This window comes from Scomber japonicus, chromosome 8 (assembly GCF_027409825.1).
Source record: "Scomber japonicus isolate fScoJap1 chromosome 8, fScoJap1.pri, whole genome shotgun sequence".
Taxonomy (NCBI): Eukaryota; Metazoa; Chordata; class Actinopteri; order Scombriformes; family Scombridae; genus Scomber; species Scomber japonicus.
In genome coordinates this window covers 30891840-30906304 of record NC_070585.1, presented here as the reverse complement: position 1 = coordinate 30906304, position 14465 = coordinate 30891840, and the positions used below count along the sequence as shown (strand labels likewise).

At 42.6% G+C, this 14465-nt stretch overlaps 1 protein-coding gene across 1 annotated transcript in view; it reads right to left on the bottom strand.

Annotated features, from left to right (window-relative positions):
• Positions 1-13898, bottom strand: part of pcdh12 (protocadherin 12) — a 30122-nt gene extending 16224 nt beyond the window's left edge. The window contains exons 1-2 of the mRNA XM_053324156.1: positions 10945-13898; positions 5101-5192 (exon numbers count right to left, since the gene is read on the bottom strand). Coding sequence (XP_053180131.1) covers positions 5101-5192; positions 10945-13803 — 2951 coding nt within the window. The 5' untranslated portion in view covers positions 13804-13898. The remainder of the gene's footprint in view (positions 1-5100; positions 5193-10944) is intronic.
• Positions 13899-14465: the final 567 nt, after the last annotated feature.

Below are 14465 nucleotides of genomic sequence, written 5' to 3'. Positions count from 1 at the left end.
GCTTGGTTGGGGTCTGCAGACACTCAGCTTCAGCATCACTGTGGGTCCATAAGTGTTTCGCTACTGGCTTTGTGTTAGCATGAGAGGTCAGAGGTCAAGCAGTGTGCATGATTATTTTTTTATCCTCCCAATTCAAGCATAATATTTAAAGAACTAATGCAACTCAAGAAACACCATATTTCTTTGTTCAGTAACTGTAATGTGTTACATTATTACTGCATTACAGATAAATGTAATGTGATTACAGTAACAAAACTGGATAACTGGATAATTTTTCCTTGCTTAGAGGACAGTATGAGTAAAAAATGGCTCACTTTACCCCACTCTCCCCTACTTTCTGATCCAAGGTCTTTACCAGCAGTGACTTCCAAAGTCTTCCACCAAAAAATGATTCATACAACTGTTAGCTGATCTTTTATGCTGGGTATGTTGTTGAATGTCCTCAGAAGTACAGTAAAGTGTGTAGGAGTGTGTGTATTAGTGTTGAAACAGTGCCTCATGTGTATCCAGGTGATGTGACTTCCAAAGTCTTCCACCAAAAAATGATTCATACAACTGTGTGCTGATCTTTTATGCTGGGTATGTAGTTGAATGTCCTCATAAGTACAGTAAAGTGTGTAGGAGTGTGTGTATTAGTGTGTGTATTTGTGTTGAAACAGTGCCCCATGTGTATCCAGGTGATGTCAGATCTAATCTCATCGCCAAGGTGACGCTGAGGTGGGTGCTTCCTGTCAGAGACTCTGAATCACTCAGATAGAGCTGCTAAAACATGCCAACACACACACACACACACACACACACTCTGACACACACACACACACATTTTTGGGGGTTATGAGACACTCTTCCTGTGACATTGACTGTTTGACTCGGTGTCCTGTTTGTCTGTTGCTGTTATTTCAGTCTCGGCGGGTCAGTCGGTCAGAAACACGGAGGAAGACATTTATCAGCTCCGGCTTCTGTCTTTCACCACCTCATCAAACTAAAAGCAAAAGTTCTCTTTGAAAAAAAAAAAAAGAGCTGATAGTGGACGGACAAGTGGAGCTTTACTCTCTTTCTGTCTCCACTTTTTTTTTTTTTTTTTTTTTTTTTACCCTGATAGGAAGCATGTTGGAACATTTTTACCAAAGTGGACAAAAGGGCTCTGTTTTCTATGACTACAGTGCGAGACGTGCTCCAAATTAAACAACTAAACCTCCAGAGAGAGAGAGAGAGACATACACACACACACACACACACACACACACACACACACACACACACACACATGCATTTACTGATCTGACATCCTCAGCAATACAAATAAGCTGCATGAGCATTCCCATGGAAGCCCAGTCTTTATGTTAAATGCTGTTTTGAACTATTACTAGGATAGTTATCAGACTGTGTTGTCATAATGGCGACGCCTTCCTCTACTTACTGACCTTACTTACTTTTAAGCTGACTTTAAATCCTACTCTCACCCAAGCAGACGCTCATCAGCTGCTTGACTGAGCCTTATATCCACACTGTGTATATCTGCTGAGGTTAAACCAAAGCAACTGTTGACCCTTTTTGGCTTTTATAGGCAGTGTTATTTTAGGGGGCGAAAAAAAAAAAAGGCTTAGGGAATTTGCATTGTTGTGTGTGTGTGGGGTAAAAATACTACTTTGTTAAAGTTAGTGGACCTTTGTTGTCATGGTTACAATTATAACAACGAGGTTAGTGTTTGGAGTGACTGTCAAGAGTTTGGTTTAAATTAGGAAGCACGATGTGAGCTATATTTTCAGTCAGTGGTGATTTGCTGATTCATCAACAACATGTAAAACCTTCTTTCTTCATGTATTTAACCTTCCTGTTGAAACTTTTGTCCTCCCAGGTTAAAATTGACCCAGTTTGGTTTGGCTCATTATAAAGCGTAAGGTATAAATTATCACCCATTTCTGAAATGATGGTCAACATGCCTCATTTAAATGAATCTATACTTCATTTTAAGTTAATTCCTGTTGTCCTCCCTGGGTCAAAATTGACAGGAAGGGTTAAATTTAGTTCTATTTCTCCACATTCAACCCCTTCTTTTAATCCCTGTTATATTCTATGGTATTATATTTTCTTTGAGGATGTGAGGCAGCTTGTAACTTTGGTTTTGAAAGGAAATAGAGATAAATAGAGAAAAAGTTTAAGAAGAATAATTCCAATTTATTACCATTTTTGTTCATATTTTGGATAATTTGGGTGTTTTTTCTATTGGATAGGATCATAATGTATTCACCAAAGCAGTTTCTAATATCACAGTGACGTCACATAAAGAAATCTGATGAGTAAAGAATGATCTTCCAACTTCATTTCAACTTATTACTTTAGGTTTTACACTCAGTTTTGGAAATATCAGAAGGCAGCATGTGTGATGAATCTGAAAAGACTTCGACTTAGTAGCACAATACCATTATGAACCTCACTGGGATGAAATCACATGAGAAAGACACCATCAGCCTTCTACAAGATAATCTGATTGAAGAGTTTTCTGACTTCACAAACACACAAACAGAAGCGTCTCGGTTCAGGAGAGAAACACCTGCGAGCTCTTAAAATAGGTGGCATTCCCCCTTTAATGTCTGTCTGTCCTGGTATCAGAGGCAGCCTGGTATGATCAGACAGCGCGGCAGTGATCACATACTTTAAAAAAAAACAACCCAACCTGCAGCCAGCTGGCTCCGAAACAAACCTCTGATGATGAAGAAAGTGATGGAGGAGATTCTGCTTGTGAGGATTTCAGTCTTTAGCTTCTGTGAGTGTCTGCGGTCGCGTTAAAGGACTTGAGTTTGTTTACTGTGTTATTAAAATCATATTAACATTCGTGTCGTTCTCCCATCTGTTTTGACTGTTCCTTCTTTCCTCCCTTCCTTCCTTCCTTCCTTCTGTCTGTCCTTCCTCCTTCCTTCCTCCCTCCCTTCCTTCCTTCTTTCCTCCCTTCCTTCCTTCCTTCCTTCCTTCCTCCATCCCCTTCTTCCTTCCTTCTGTCCTTCCTTCCTCCCTCTCTCTTTCTTTCCTCCCCATTACCTTCCTTCTTTCCTCTGTCCTTCTTTCCTTCCTCCCTTCCTCTTTTCCTTCCTTCCTCCTTCCCTCATTTCCTTCCTTCCTTCTCCCTCCCTCCCTCCTTCCTTCCTTCCGTCTGTCCTTCCTCCCTCCCTCCTTTTCTCTTTCTTTTCTTCCTCTCTTTCCTCCCTTCCTTCTTTCCTTCCTCCATCCCCCTTTCTTCCTTCCTTCTGTCCTTCCTTCCTCCCTCTCTCTTTCTTTCCTCCCCATTACCCTCCTTATTTCCTCTGTCCTTCTTTCCTTCCTCCCTTCTTTCCTTCCTCCTTCCTTTCCTTCCTTCTCCCTCCTTCCTTTCCTTCCTCCCTCCCTCCTTCCTTCCGTCTGTCCTTCTTTCCTTCCTCCCTTCCTCTTTTCCTTCCTTCTCCCTCCTTTCCTTCTTTCTCCCTCCTTTCCTTCCTACCTCCCTCCTTTCCTTCCTTCCTTCTCCCTCCCTCCCTCTCTCCCTTCCTTCCTTCCTTCCTTCCTTCCTTGACTCGAGGACAACAGGAGGGTTAAATAAAAGCAGATTGATATGACCAACGTGCTTTAAGTTGAACACCACAGACGGGTGCATGACTGTTTAAATATTTAAAGCACAGTTTTTTGGGGCGTTGAGTGTTTGAAACGTTTGCTGTGTCGTTGGATCTTTTACAAAAACAACAGCTTGAAGAGTGTTAGCGGGAACGCTGGAAAACCACAAGACCGCCTCTGTCTGTCTCTTATGTCTCAGTCTCACATTATGAGGTCTTACACACCACATCATATAAAATTAAAATAAGACCAAGATTACTTTTAACAGTAAATGAATGAAGCAAAGTCCTTCTGTTACTTCTGTTGCATTTAAAATGTCCACAAAGCCAGGCTGACTTTTTTTAGATCTTAACTTTAAATTACAGTAAAAGGTTAATATGTCAGATTAAGCAGTAAAGTCATATAAAAAAAAACATTATTCTTTTAAAATGAAGGTTGGTTAGAACAGACAGAGACTTAAAACAAATACAGTCTGAGAAGGAAGATTAGAAAGCAGGAGAAGCTTATTGGTTTGGCTTTGTTGTGGTTGTGTGCTGTGTTTGTGGTAGAAAAGGAGGAGGAGGAGGAGGAGAAGGAGGAGGAAGTGGAGTAGTAGGAAGAGAAGGAGGAGGAAGAGGAGGAAGAGGAGGAAAAGAAGGAGGAAGAAGAGGGGGAGGAAGAGGAAGAGGAGGAGGATAGGAGGAGAAGGAAGAGAAGGAGGAGGAAGTGGAGTAGTAGGAGGAGGAGGAGGAGAAGGTAGAGGAAGAGGAGAAGGAGGAGATGGAGGAGGAGGAAGAGGAGGAGAAGGAGGAGGATAAAGAGGAGGAAGAGGAGGAGGAAGAGGAGGAAGAGGAGGAGGAGGAGGAGAAGGAAGAGGAGGAAGAGGACGAGGATGAGGAGGAGGAAGAGGAGGAGGAAGAGAAGAAGGAGGAGAAGGAAGAGGAGGAGGAGAAGGAGGAGGAAGAGGAGGAAGAGAAGGAGGAAGAGAAGGAGGAGGAGGATGAGGAAGAGGAGGAGGAAGAGAAGGAGGAAGAGGAGGAGGAGAAGGAAGAGTAGGGGGAGGAAGTGGAGTAGTAGGAAGAGAAGGAGGAGGAAGAGAAGGAGGAAGAGGAGGAGGAAGAGGAGGAGGAAGAGGAGGAGGAAGAGAAGGAGGAAGAGAAGGAGGATAGGAGGAGAAGGAAGAGTAGGGGGAGGAAGTGGAGTAGTAGGAAGAGAAGGTGGAGGAGGAGGAAGAGGAGGAGGAGAAGGAGGAGGAAGAGGAGGAGAAGGAGGAGGAGTAGAAGGAGGAAGAGGAGAAGGAGAAGGAAGAGGAGGAAGAGGAGGAGGAGAAAGAGGAGGAGGAGAAGGAGGAAGAGGAGGAGGAAGAGAAGGAGGAGGAGAAGGAGGAGGAGAAGGAAGAAGAGGAAGAGGAGGAGAAGGAGGAAGAGGAGGAGAAGGAGGAGGAGGAGGAAGAGGAGGAGAAGGAGAAGAAGGATGAGGAGGAGGAGGAAGAGGAGAAGGAGTAGGAGGAAGAGGAGGAGGAGGAGGAAGACTAACCTGCCAGTGCGATGAGAGTATTTGTTCCCGCGGAAGTTTGGCCGCGGCTGCAGCTGACCCTGACGCAGGAGAGAGAGGAGCTGGGAGATTTGCTGCAGGGAGGAAGAAGAAAGACAAATGGTCAAAATGATATTATGACATTACACATCATGCAAAGACTTTTAGAAGATTAAATAAACCTGGATACGTTGATAGCATCAAAACTGACAGTATAAGTATACCATCTTGCGTCCTTTACGTTAGCATGGATGTTAACCAATACATCCACCAGGGGGCAGCACAGAGTCAAAAGTTTAATTTTGAGTTTAAGTTTAAATTTGAGAATAAAGCAGGGTATGCATTAGGGCGTGGCTACGTCGTGATTGACAGGTTGATTGACCAATGTCCTCGACATCCAGCCCTCGCAACCATAGCAACCTCCCCGCTCTGCCCATGACTCCGCCTCATGCCCATATAAGTAGAATCTGTGTTTTTATTTTTCCCAGCATGCACCTGAAATTTTCAAGATGGTGCTGCCTAGATTCGAAACTATTGGCTTCCAAGCAGCAGTCCACAAACCAATGGGTGACGTCACGGATGTTACGTCCATTTCTTTTATACAGTCAATGGCAGAAATACGGACAAAATGAACGCAGAGCACGGACAGAAGGCTCCGTCTGGATCTGGATCCATATTTAATGTTGAGCATAAATGGGCCTTAAAATGACGTCATGTATACAGCGCTTTTATTAAAAAGGATCCATTCTCTCACACACAAGCTACCATTGAGAGCTTATTCTGCTTTATTGTAACTGAAGTAAAATCTAAACCCAGGCCTTTTCATACTTTCCATACTTGACTAACAAACTACTAAAGATTAAATCAATTAATCCACCACTAGTTTATTAGTTTTATAAGTTTTTAATGCACAGTCTGACTCCTTTTTGGCTACAACTCTTCATACCTCTGAGTTTCTCTTAAGGTTTAGATTTCAGGAGCTGCCTCAGTTTAAATGTAAATCAGCCATAATGTGTTAAACTCAGAGCTCAACAATTTACTAACATTTATCTTTTTAATTAACAAAGAGCAGAGTACAAACAGTCAGGTAGCAGATGTTTCATTTTTAGCTGCTGCTCACATTTGGTCATGCTGGTTAAAACAGATTATGTCAGGTGTCTGTAATTAACGTTAAATTCCCAAATCAACTTAACCAAAGATCACATTTAAACTCTGGACTGTTGTCTGGTGGAGCAGCTGCTCTATGAAAGCTGATGTCACTGCTGGTCAGAGATCATGGATTCAGATTAAGATAAACAGAGTGATGAGCTGATTGTGTCACATCAATTTGAGCCGTGAAACTTATATCCATATCGAGTATAAAGGCTTTAACCCTTACATGGGTTTTGATGGCATAGTTGCATTTCAGCCACCACAGTTGCTAGTGAGTCATTCCATACACTACCACTTCATCTGCAGTAACTTTGTGGTTTTAAATCAGTTGATTTATGTTATTGTCATGTAATGTAATTGGTTGAATAAGAAAAGTTATTTTATTTCCATGATTAAAGAGAAATAAGAACATTTGGGGAAAAGATCCTGCCTCGCTTATCATGATTGAATTAAACTTAAACTAAAATTGGCTTTATTCTGTTGTTTTAAGTATTTTTGTTGATTTTTTGGCCTCTTTAAATTGAGACCTCCAGTAAATAAGTAATGTTATCTGATGAATAAGACAATTATGTTACAGTTTTTTCATGCTTAAAGAGAAATAAAAACACTTGGGGGAATAATAATTCATGCATGAAAGGGTTAAAATATCACAGTACAGAATTATCTTATTTTCAAGTTGTGAACATTAATGAAGATCTCTATTAAGTCTTACAGGTTAAGTTAAGTTTTGTTAACCCTTACATATTGTTCATAGTGTTTAGGGTCAAATTTGACTCATTTTTATATTTGAGAGCTGTGAAAACACCCTATACACATTTATTTTAGCTGGACTTTTCCTCATGTGACCTACACCTGTGTTTGACCTGAGTTTATTAAAAAAAAATCAGCATTCAAACATGTCGCTGTATTTAACATATTCTATAAAATATACTCCTGGATCCTAAAAAGGTGAGTTTTTCCATTTGATTAATCAACCAGAACGATTAATTAAACATTTATTAATGACTGATGGGGGAATTTATTAAAGTGAATTGGTTTAGAGATGAATTATGAGTCAGAATATCAACACTATGTAAGAGTTAAATGTGTTAATAACTTTCATTACTCACAAATGAACCTAAGTGGATATAACAGGGTTTGAAACTGGAGTCAGGTTGAATAAAAGGATACTGGACTCTTGCTGTATGTATCTAGACAAGTGAGCGCGTCTCTCTGTGTTGTTTTAGCTGGTTGAACAATCAGTGAAAGTGATTTCATCGATGCTCAGGTAGAAAGCGAACAAACATTTTCCTTTTGTTTCTTTCAGGTTTTTTACAGTGTGAGAACCGAGCGGCTGCGTCTGTCTCACTGCTCTGAGCTTTCTGCTGACAGCTCTGTTGTTAAAGCGGATATACACTACACACCAGGGAGGAAACACACACACACACACACACACACACATATTAGGCAAGGTTAATATCTGTGTGTGTGTGTGTGTGTGCATGCAAGCTAATATATGACTTTGTTTTAGCATGACATTTGTGTGTTTTTGCACGTGCATGCTGCTGCAGCGACAGGAAATGGCCTCTACGTAAAAGCCTATTCTTCTCTGGCCGATTTCCTTCCAGGATGGACTCTGAAATATGGACGAGTGTGTATGTGTAAGAGTATGTGTGTGTGTGTGTGTGTGTGTGTGTGTGTGTGCGCTGAGGTGGAGGTGAACAGTAAATCCCCCTCCCTCCCTACCTCCCTCCCTCCCTCCTCCTCCTAGGCGTCCAGCAGGCCTCTTCCTCTGCGACCTCGAGGGAGGAGAGAAACGTCTGAAGCCAGAGGAGTGCCAACTGGGTCGATAGGGAGGGCAGAGGAATGCTCTCTCTCTCTCTCTCTCTCTCTCTCTCTCTCTCTCTCTCTCTTTCTCTAATGGGATTCACGTGAGGATGTCGGACCTGGCCGAGCTCTTTGTTCTCTGTCTGCTGGGCGTTGGCAGCAACTTTCGCCCTCGATGACGCGGTTCTACACTTTAACAGTATCTTCAGAGTTTGATGCCAAATTGATTATATTATTGTTCAATTTCAAAGTGGGGGCCATTTATTACATTTATTTGGTAGTTTTGAAGATGTAATTAAGTTTAATCCTCTTAAAACAACATCCATCAGTGGCTCCATATGTTTATACTTATGTACTTTATACTTATTTACTAAGAATAGCAAATATTTAATGTTGAATTTTGATTAAATGTGTATTAATTAGGCTCAAGGCATCTAGAATATCCAGTTTTATGTGTGTAAATGTCTAATAATCTGAGTCAGCCTCCATCTGTGCTCCATCTTCTCATTCAGTCATTGAAGGGGAACTCTCATACTTTTCATTTTTCTTCATGTTACCGGTCCAATATGATTTAATAACTTCACATGACAAAAGTTTTTTAAAATAATCAGTGCAGCTGGTCTGATTCTGTCAACATTCCCTAAAACACTAAGATGAGATGAACGAATCACATTTAAATTATTCTAATTTAATTTGGTAAACTGGATATAAGTCTGAGTGTATTTCTGTCATGAGAAATTGGAAGAATAAAAAAAACCAAAAACTTAATTTTAAAGGATGTTGCTGATGTTACTCTATATTTCTTTTAATGGTGAATAAATCCCAAGAAGAAACTAACTAACTAACTAACTAACTAACTAACTAGGAATACATCTTTAATAACAAATCAGTTGTCTGTTTGTTTGTTTGTTAAAGTCTCAGTGATTTCCTTAAACAGCCAGTAACTGTAGTTTCTTAGTCAACTTTACTTAAACAAGAATAACTAACTTTTTATTGGGGACTATTTTAAGTGGTGGATTAATCCACATTTTGTGCTCAAGTGAGTATTTCTGACTACAGCAATAAATCTTTAAAAATCATTAAGAAATATCTAGTTTAATTTTTTTTAAAAGACTACAGATAGTCAGTGTAGTTTTGAGTCATCTTTATTTAAACAGGAAGAACTAATGCATTTTATTGGGGACTATTTTCAGTGGCGGATTAATCCACATTTAGTGCTCAAGTGAGTATTTCTGACTACAGGAATAAATCTTGAAAAAAATTAAACTAGATATTTCTTAATGATTTTTAAAGACTACAGATAGTCAGTGTACTTTTCAGTCATCTTTACTTAAACAGGAAGAACTAATGCATTTTCTTGGGGACTACTTTCAGTGGCGGATGAATCCACATTTCATGTGTGTTTCTGGCTGCAGGATGGTGTGTGTGAGATTGAGTCAAAATAAACTACATGGTAATAAAGGAACATGTCATCCAGTGAATAATGTGGCTCATTGATGTGTTTTTAATAGATTTTGGACAAAAATGGAGCGCTATGGCACAGAAGAATAAGATATATGAGGCTTTGATATGTGCAATAATTGTAAGAAGGCTCTATTAATTGTTGGTTTTTGTCTTTTTCTGAGTTTTATCAACAACAAGAAACTAATTTTAGGAAGCTGTTCAATGTTTGTTTTGATATGTCTTGTGCTGCTGTCACTGTGGTCATGGCTGTAATGGTTAAATGTGTGTATGTACAGTATCTGTAGCTGACAGTCTGAGCTCTGGTTCAGTATCCTGCTCTGCACTCTGAGTTGCTGTTTTTAGTCTGATCTGTTTTTCTTTCCTCCTCCTTCTGCTGCTGCTGCTCTTCAGCTCAGTAAAAGTGATTTCGGGTCATTTGTAAGTGACAAAGCAGCGTGTCAGAGTGGTGTTATCTTACACTGCAAACACATCACCGCTTACTTTGGCTGGCCTCATCCCGCCCCTCACCCTCTTCAGACCCTACAATCCTACAGGGAGTAAGAGGAGTGCAACCCACCCCCCTCCGCACCACCACCCCTTCTCCTCCTCTACTGGTGTCTATATGAATCTGATATGTGATATTCAGTAAAAAAAGGTCTGTCAAAGTTTCTTGAGAAGGATTACTGTCCGTGACACATGAGCACCTGAATAAACTCGCTGCTTTTTGGCTTCACAGTCATCCGTCAGCTAGTTTTACCCCCCCACCCCTTACACCCCTACTCACACACGCACCTCCACCCGACTCGAGCCTTCAGGCTGTCTGAGCAAGTCATCATACAGGAGGCTAAAAAAGCAGGGAGGCTGCTGGGAAAGTGTAAGGGAAGTTATGTGTGTGTGTGTGTGTGTGTGTGTGTGTGTGTTGGGGAGACTCTTAGTCTCTACTCTCTAATGGACTTCACTTCAGATTAATCTCAAAGCCTGCAGGGGGGAGACTTAATTACTCCAACGCTAACTGTAAGCACATGTTGAAATAAATGTGATCACACATTTTAGATGGAACTAAATTACATTTAAATTAGCGCCAGCAGCAGTGCATTAGCCTTAATATTTAAGCTGCAGAAAATGTAAATAATAAGACATAAAAAATCATAATGCAGAATTATTTAAATCATTAATGCATGTAAATGGATACTATTTGTCAAATCCACTTGAAAACAATGTCAGAATTTATGAGCTTAATTCTTGCAATATAAAACTGAGCTAATTAAAGTTTATATAAAGTTTATTATAAAATATTTTAAGCTGGTTAGCACACTCTACAGCATGCATTGTAGGCTACTTGGATGAAATCTCCACACACTCTTTTTGTCTTATCTTGTGAATGCTGTAAGATGCATGTGATAATTAAATGTGATTGTTGTAAGGAAGTAAAACAGCAGGACTCACCTGAACCTCTGGGGAGGCTGAGGAAAGCTCGATGGAGTCAGCAAACGCAGCCATGGACAGTCTGACCAGGTTTCGAAGCATCTGCTGGTGTTCTGCGTCTTGCCCTCCTCGTCCCTCTGAGGTTCTCGGCCTCCTGAGGGTCGCCTGGGACGACGCGGACAGCGGCTCCACCACTTCTCCTTTAGGGTGATTCTGACGCTTCAAGGTGCTTGTATGTGAGACTGAGGAGGACGATGAAGTGTTTCTGGGTTTCCGAAGAGTCCTGTATGGCGTGGGCGGCGTCAGAGGCAAAGCGCCATCAAGCTCAATATTTCCAGGTTTTCTGAGTGTTTTGCAGTGGAGGGGGAGAGTTTGAGTGAGATCCCCTTCGGAGTGGGTCTGGGAATGGAAGCTTGTGTTCATTACTGAAGGTGTTAAGGTGTACTGTCTCTCAGTTTGATGATCCTCTGACATTGGAGGTGGAGCCAGTGGCTGGGCTTCACTATCATCCTCAGGAGGATCCTCCTTTCGCCCTCTGATGACAGGAATAAGCTGAATATCAGACTTCCTGATGTTCTTCTGTGGTCGTCGCGGGTGGCGGGTGTAGGTCGACTCGGCCTGTCTGCAGTTGTAGGCCCGGTTGTCCCGTTTCTCAGGGCGACAGAACGTCGTCACCAAAGCGATGGCTAGCAGTAGCAGCAGGCATGTGGCACCCAGGCAAATCGCCATCATCATGGTGAAGCTGAGCTGCCCACGGTTACCAGGTGATGAGTTCTTCAGGTGATCCCTGAGGTTGATGAAAGTCACCTCCAGCGTAGCCTTGGTGGACAGGCTTGGAGTGCCCATGTCAGATACAGTAATGTCCACTGTAAAGGTTTTCCCAATGAGTGCTGTAGCGTTTGTGGTGTTCACAAACAGCTGACCTGTAGACTGATCCAACCAGAAGAGTCCATAAGGATTTCCATCAGTCATCAGGTACTGGAGTTTTCCATTCAGCCCTGAGTCTGGATCTTCAGCCTTTATGGTGGATGCAAGGAATCCATCAAATCCATCTTTGACCGAGTGATTTATCAAAGTGGGTTCTTCTTCTATTTCATTTCCTAGTTCGGTAACAATCTCCCCCTTGTCTGCATTGACAGGTACGCTTAAAGAAGCCAAGCCCTTCCTGGGTTGTGGCTCCTTGATGACTGGGTAGTTGTCGTTTGCATCTTGGATGTCGATCTGCACGGTGGCAGTGGTGGAGAGAGGTGGGTGGCCCTGGTCAGTGGCCTCCACAATGAAAGAGTAGGTTTTAGATTCCTCATAGTCCAAAGGGCGCTCGATGCTTATGATGCCACTGGTTGGGTGGATGGAGAAAGATTGCATGGGGGTTCTTGGGCTACTGGAGTTGTGTATGAAGTAGGAAACCCTGCCGCTGAACTCCAGGTCAGCATCATGAGCTTCAACTTTGAGGGCGTGGTACCCGGCTACGTTGTTCTCCATGATTGAAGCCTTATAGTGGGAGGTGGAGAACACCGGGGCGTTGTCGTTCTCATCCAGAACATGAACAGGAAGCTGTTTTACGTAGGTCAGTGGAGGATCTCCATAATCCTGTGCAAGGATCGTGATGTTATAGTTCATCACCTTCTCTCTGTCCAGGCTGCCATTTGTCACAATCATGTAATTGTCACCGTGGATCCGTTTGAGGCGGAAAGGGCCAGATCCTTCCTGCATGAAAGCTCTCACTTTGCCATTGTCTCCCGAATCTGCATCAGAGACCATTACCAAGGCAAGGAAAGTATCTTCTGATGCTCCCTCAAGCACAGTCGCTACAGGTGAGTTGCGTGGAGTCCAGGTCATGTGTATCCTAGGTGCGTTATCATTAACATCTTTTAACTTGACGTGCACTTTGCAGTGAGAAGGAATTGCATTTGGTCCACGATCACGAGCCTGAACGATCACTTCATAGGAGTGCTGGAGCTCGTAGTCCAGAGGTGCTTTGAGACTCACAGCTCCAGTTTTCGGATCCACATAGAAGAGCCTGTGGACCTCTGAACGTGTGTGCTTACTGAGGGAATACTCCACCTCCCCATTTGCACCTTGGTCAGGGTCAGTGGCCTTGAGGTTGATGATGGTCGTCCCACGAGCTGTATCCTCAGGTAGCTCCACAGTGGGAGTGCTGTCCTCAAAGGTGGGGCTGTTATCATTTGAGTCCTGAATATTAACACGAACCAAGGTGCTCCCAGACCTGGGAGGGTTCCCTTTATCCCATGCCACTAGTGTAAGGTCAAAGGAGCCCTGAACCTCCCTATCTAGTTCTTTGATAACAACCAGCTCAGCCTGCTTCGTCCCACCTGGAGCAACCGTCATATCCAGAGCAAAGTGTTGGTTGACAGAGAGCGAGTAGGTCTGAAGGCTGTTCGGACCTGCATCGGGATCCACTGCACGATCCAAAGGGATTCGCATTCTGAGGCTGGCCGTCTCTGAGATCTCCACTTCCTGCAGAGGTGTGGGGAAGCTGGGACTGTGGTCGTTCAGGTCCATCACCTCCACATGAACCCGCAGGCAGTCCACTGCGCCACTTTTCATGTAGAGGACACTGAAGGCCACCTCACACAGGTCCGAACCCCGGCACAGCTCCTCCCTGTCCAACCGACCCTGGGTGGTGACAACTCCATCTCGAGTGCTGACGGAGAAGGGAAGGGCTTTTCCGTGCTCTACAACCTGGAAATTCTCCAAAAGACCGCCTACATCCCTCTGCCGAAGGTCGTCCACCAGACGGCCGACCTGGGTTCCCGCCGGCTGCTCCTCCCAAACCCGGTACTGAATAGTTACTGATGTCGGCTCAGAGGAACGAGCCTCAAAGACAAGATTCAGAACCAGAACCAGAGCCAGCAGCATAATGATGAGAGGTAATAATCTCCTGTCTACTGGCTAAACAGACATTTCTACTAATCACAAATAGCTATCTGAACTATAAAGAAAAGACACTAAAAATAAAGCTTTCAAGTCACTTTAAAAAGTTTTTTTTCTTTTTGAAATTGAATTAAAAATATATGAAAAAATGTATATATGTCTGTAACAAGCATGTAACTAAATGATGATTAAATCCAACTTAATTTATTTTCCTTTATACAAAACAAAAAAACACATCTAAGCCAGTGAAGAAAACTGTTGATTTTGTAAAGTAAGTTCCTAGGGAAAAAAACCCCAAAACAAAACAAACTGGTCAAGATGCAATTATAGAGAGCTATAATTAAGGTATCATCCTCTCCTTCTCTCCTTCTTCAAACACTACCAGCCTCTCTCTGCCTGCTGTTGTTACTCACTCATACAGCTGCTGGCGTCCAGCCTCTCAGTTCATCCTCCTTAACTCAGCAAAGTTTTTCTCCAACTGAGGAAGTTTGGATGTGGGTTTCCACATGTTAGCGGAGCTCCGGCCAATCTGAGTAGAGGAGGAGGGTCATATGCAAATGAATCCAGACTCAATACAAAGAAAGAAAAAAAAACTCCTGCCCTGAGGAAACTCAGCACAACTCTGGAGAGCTTTTAAAGAAACATGA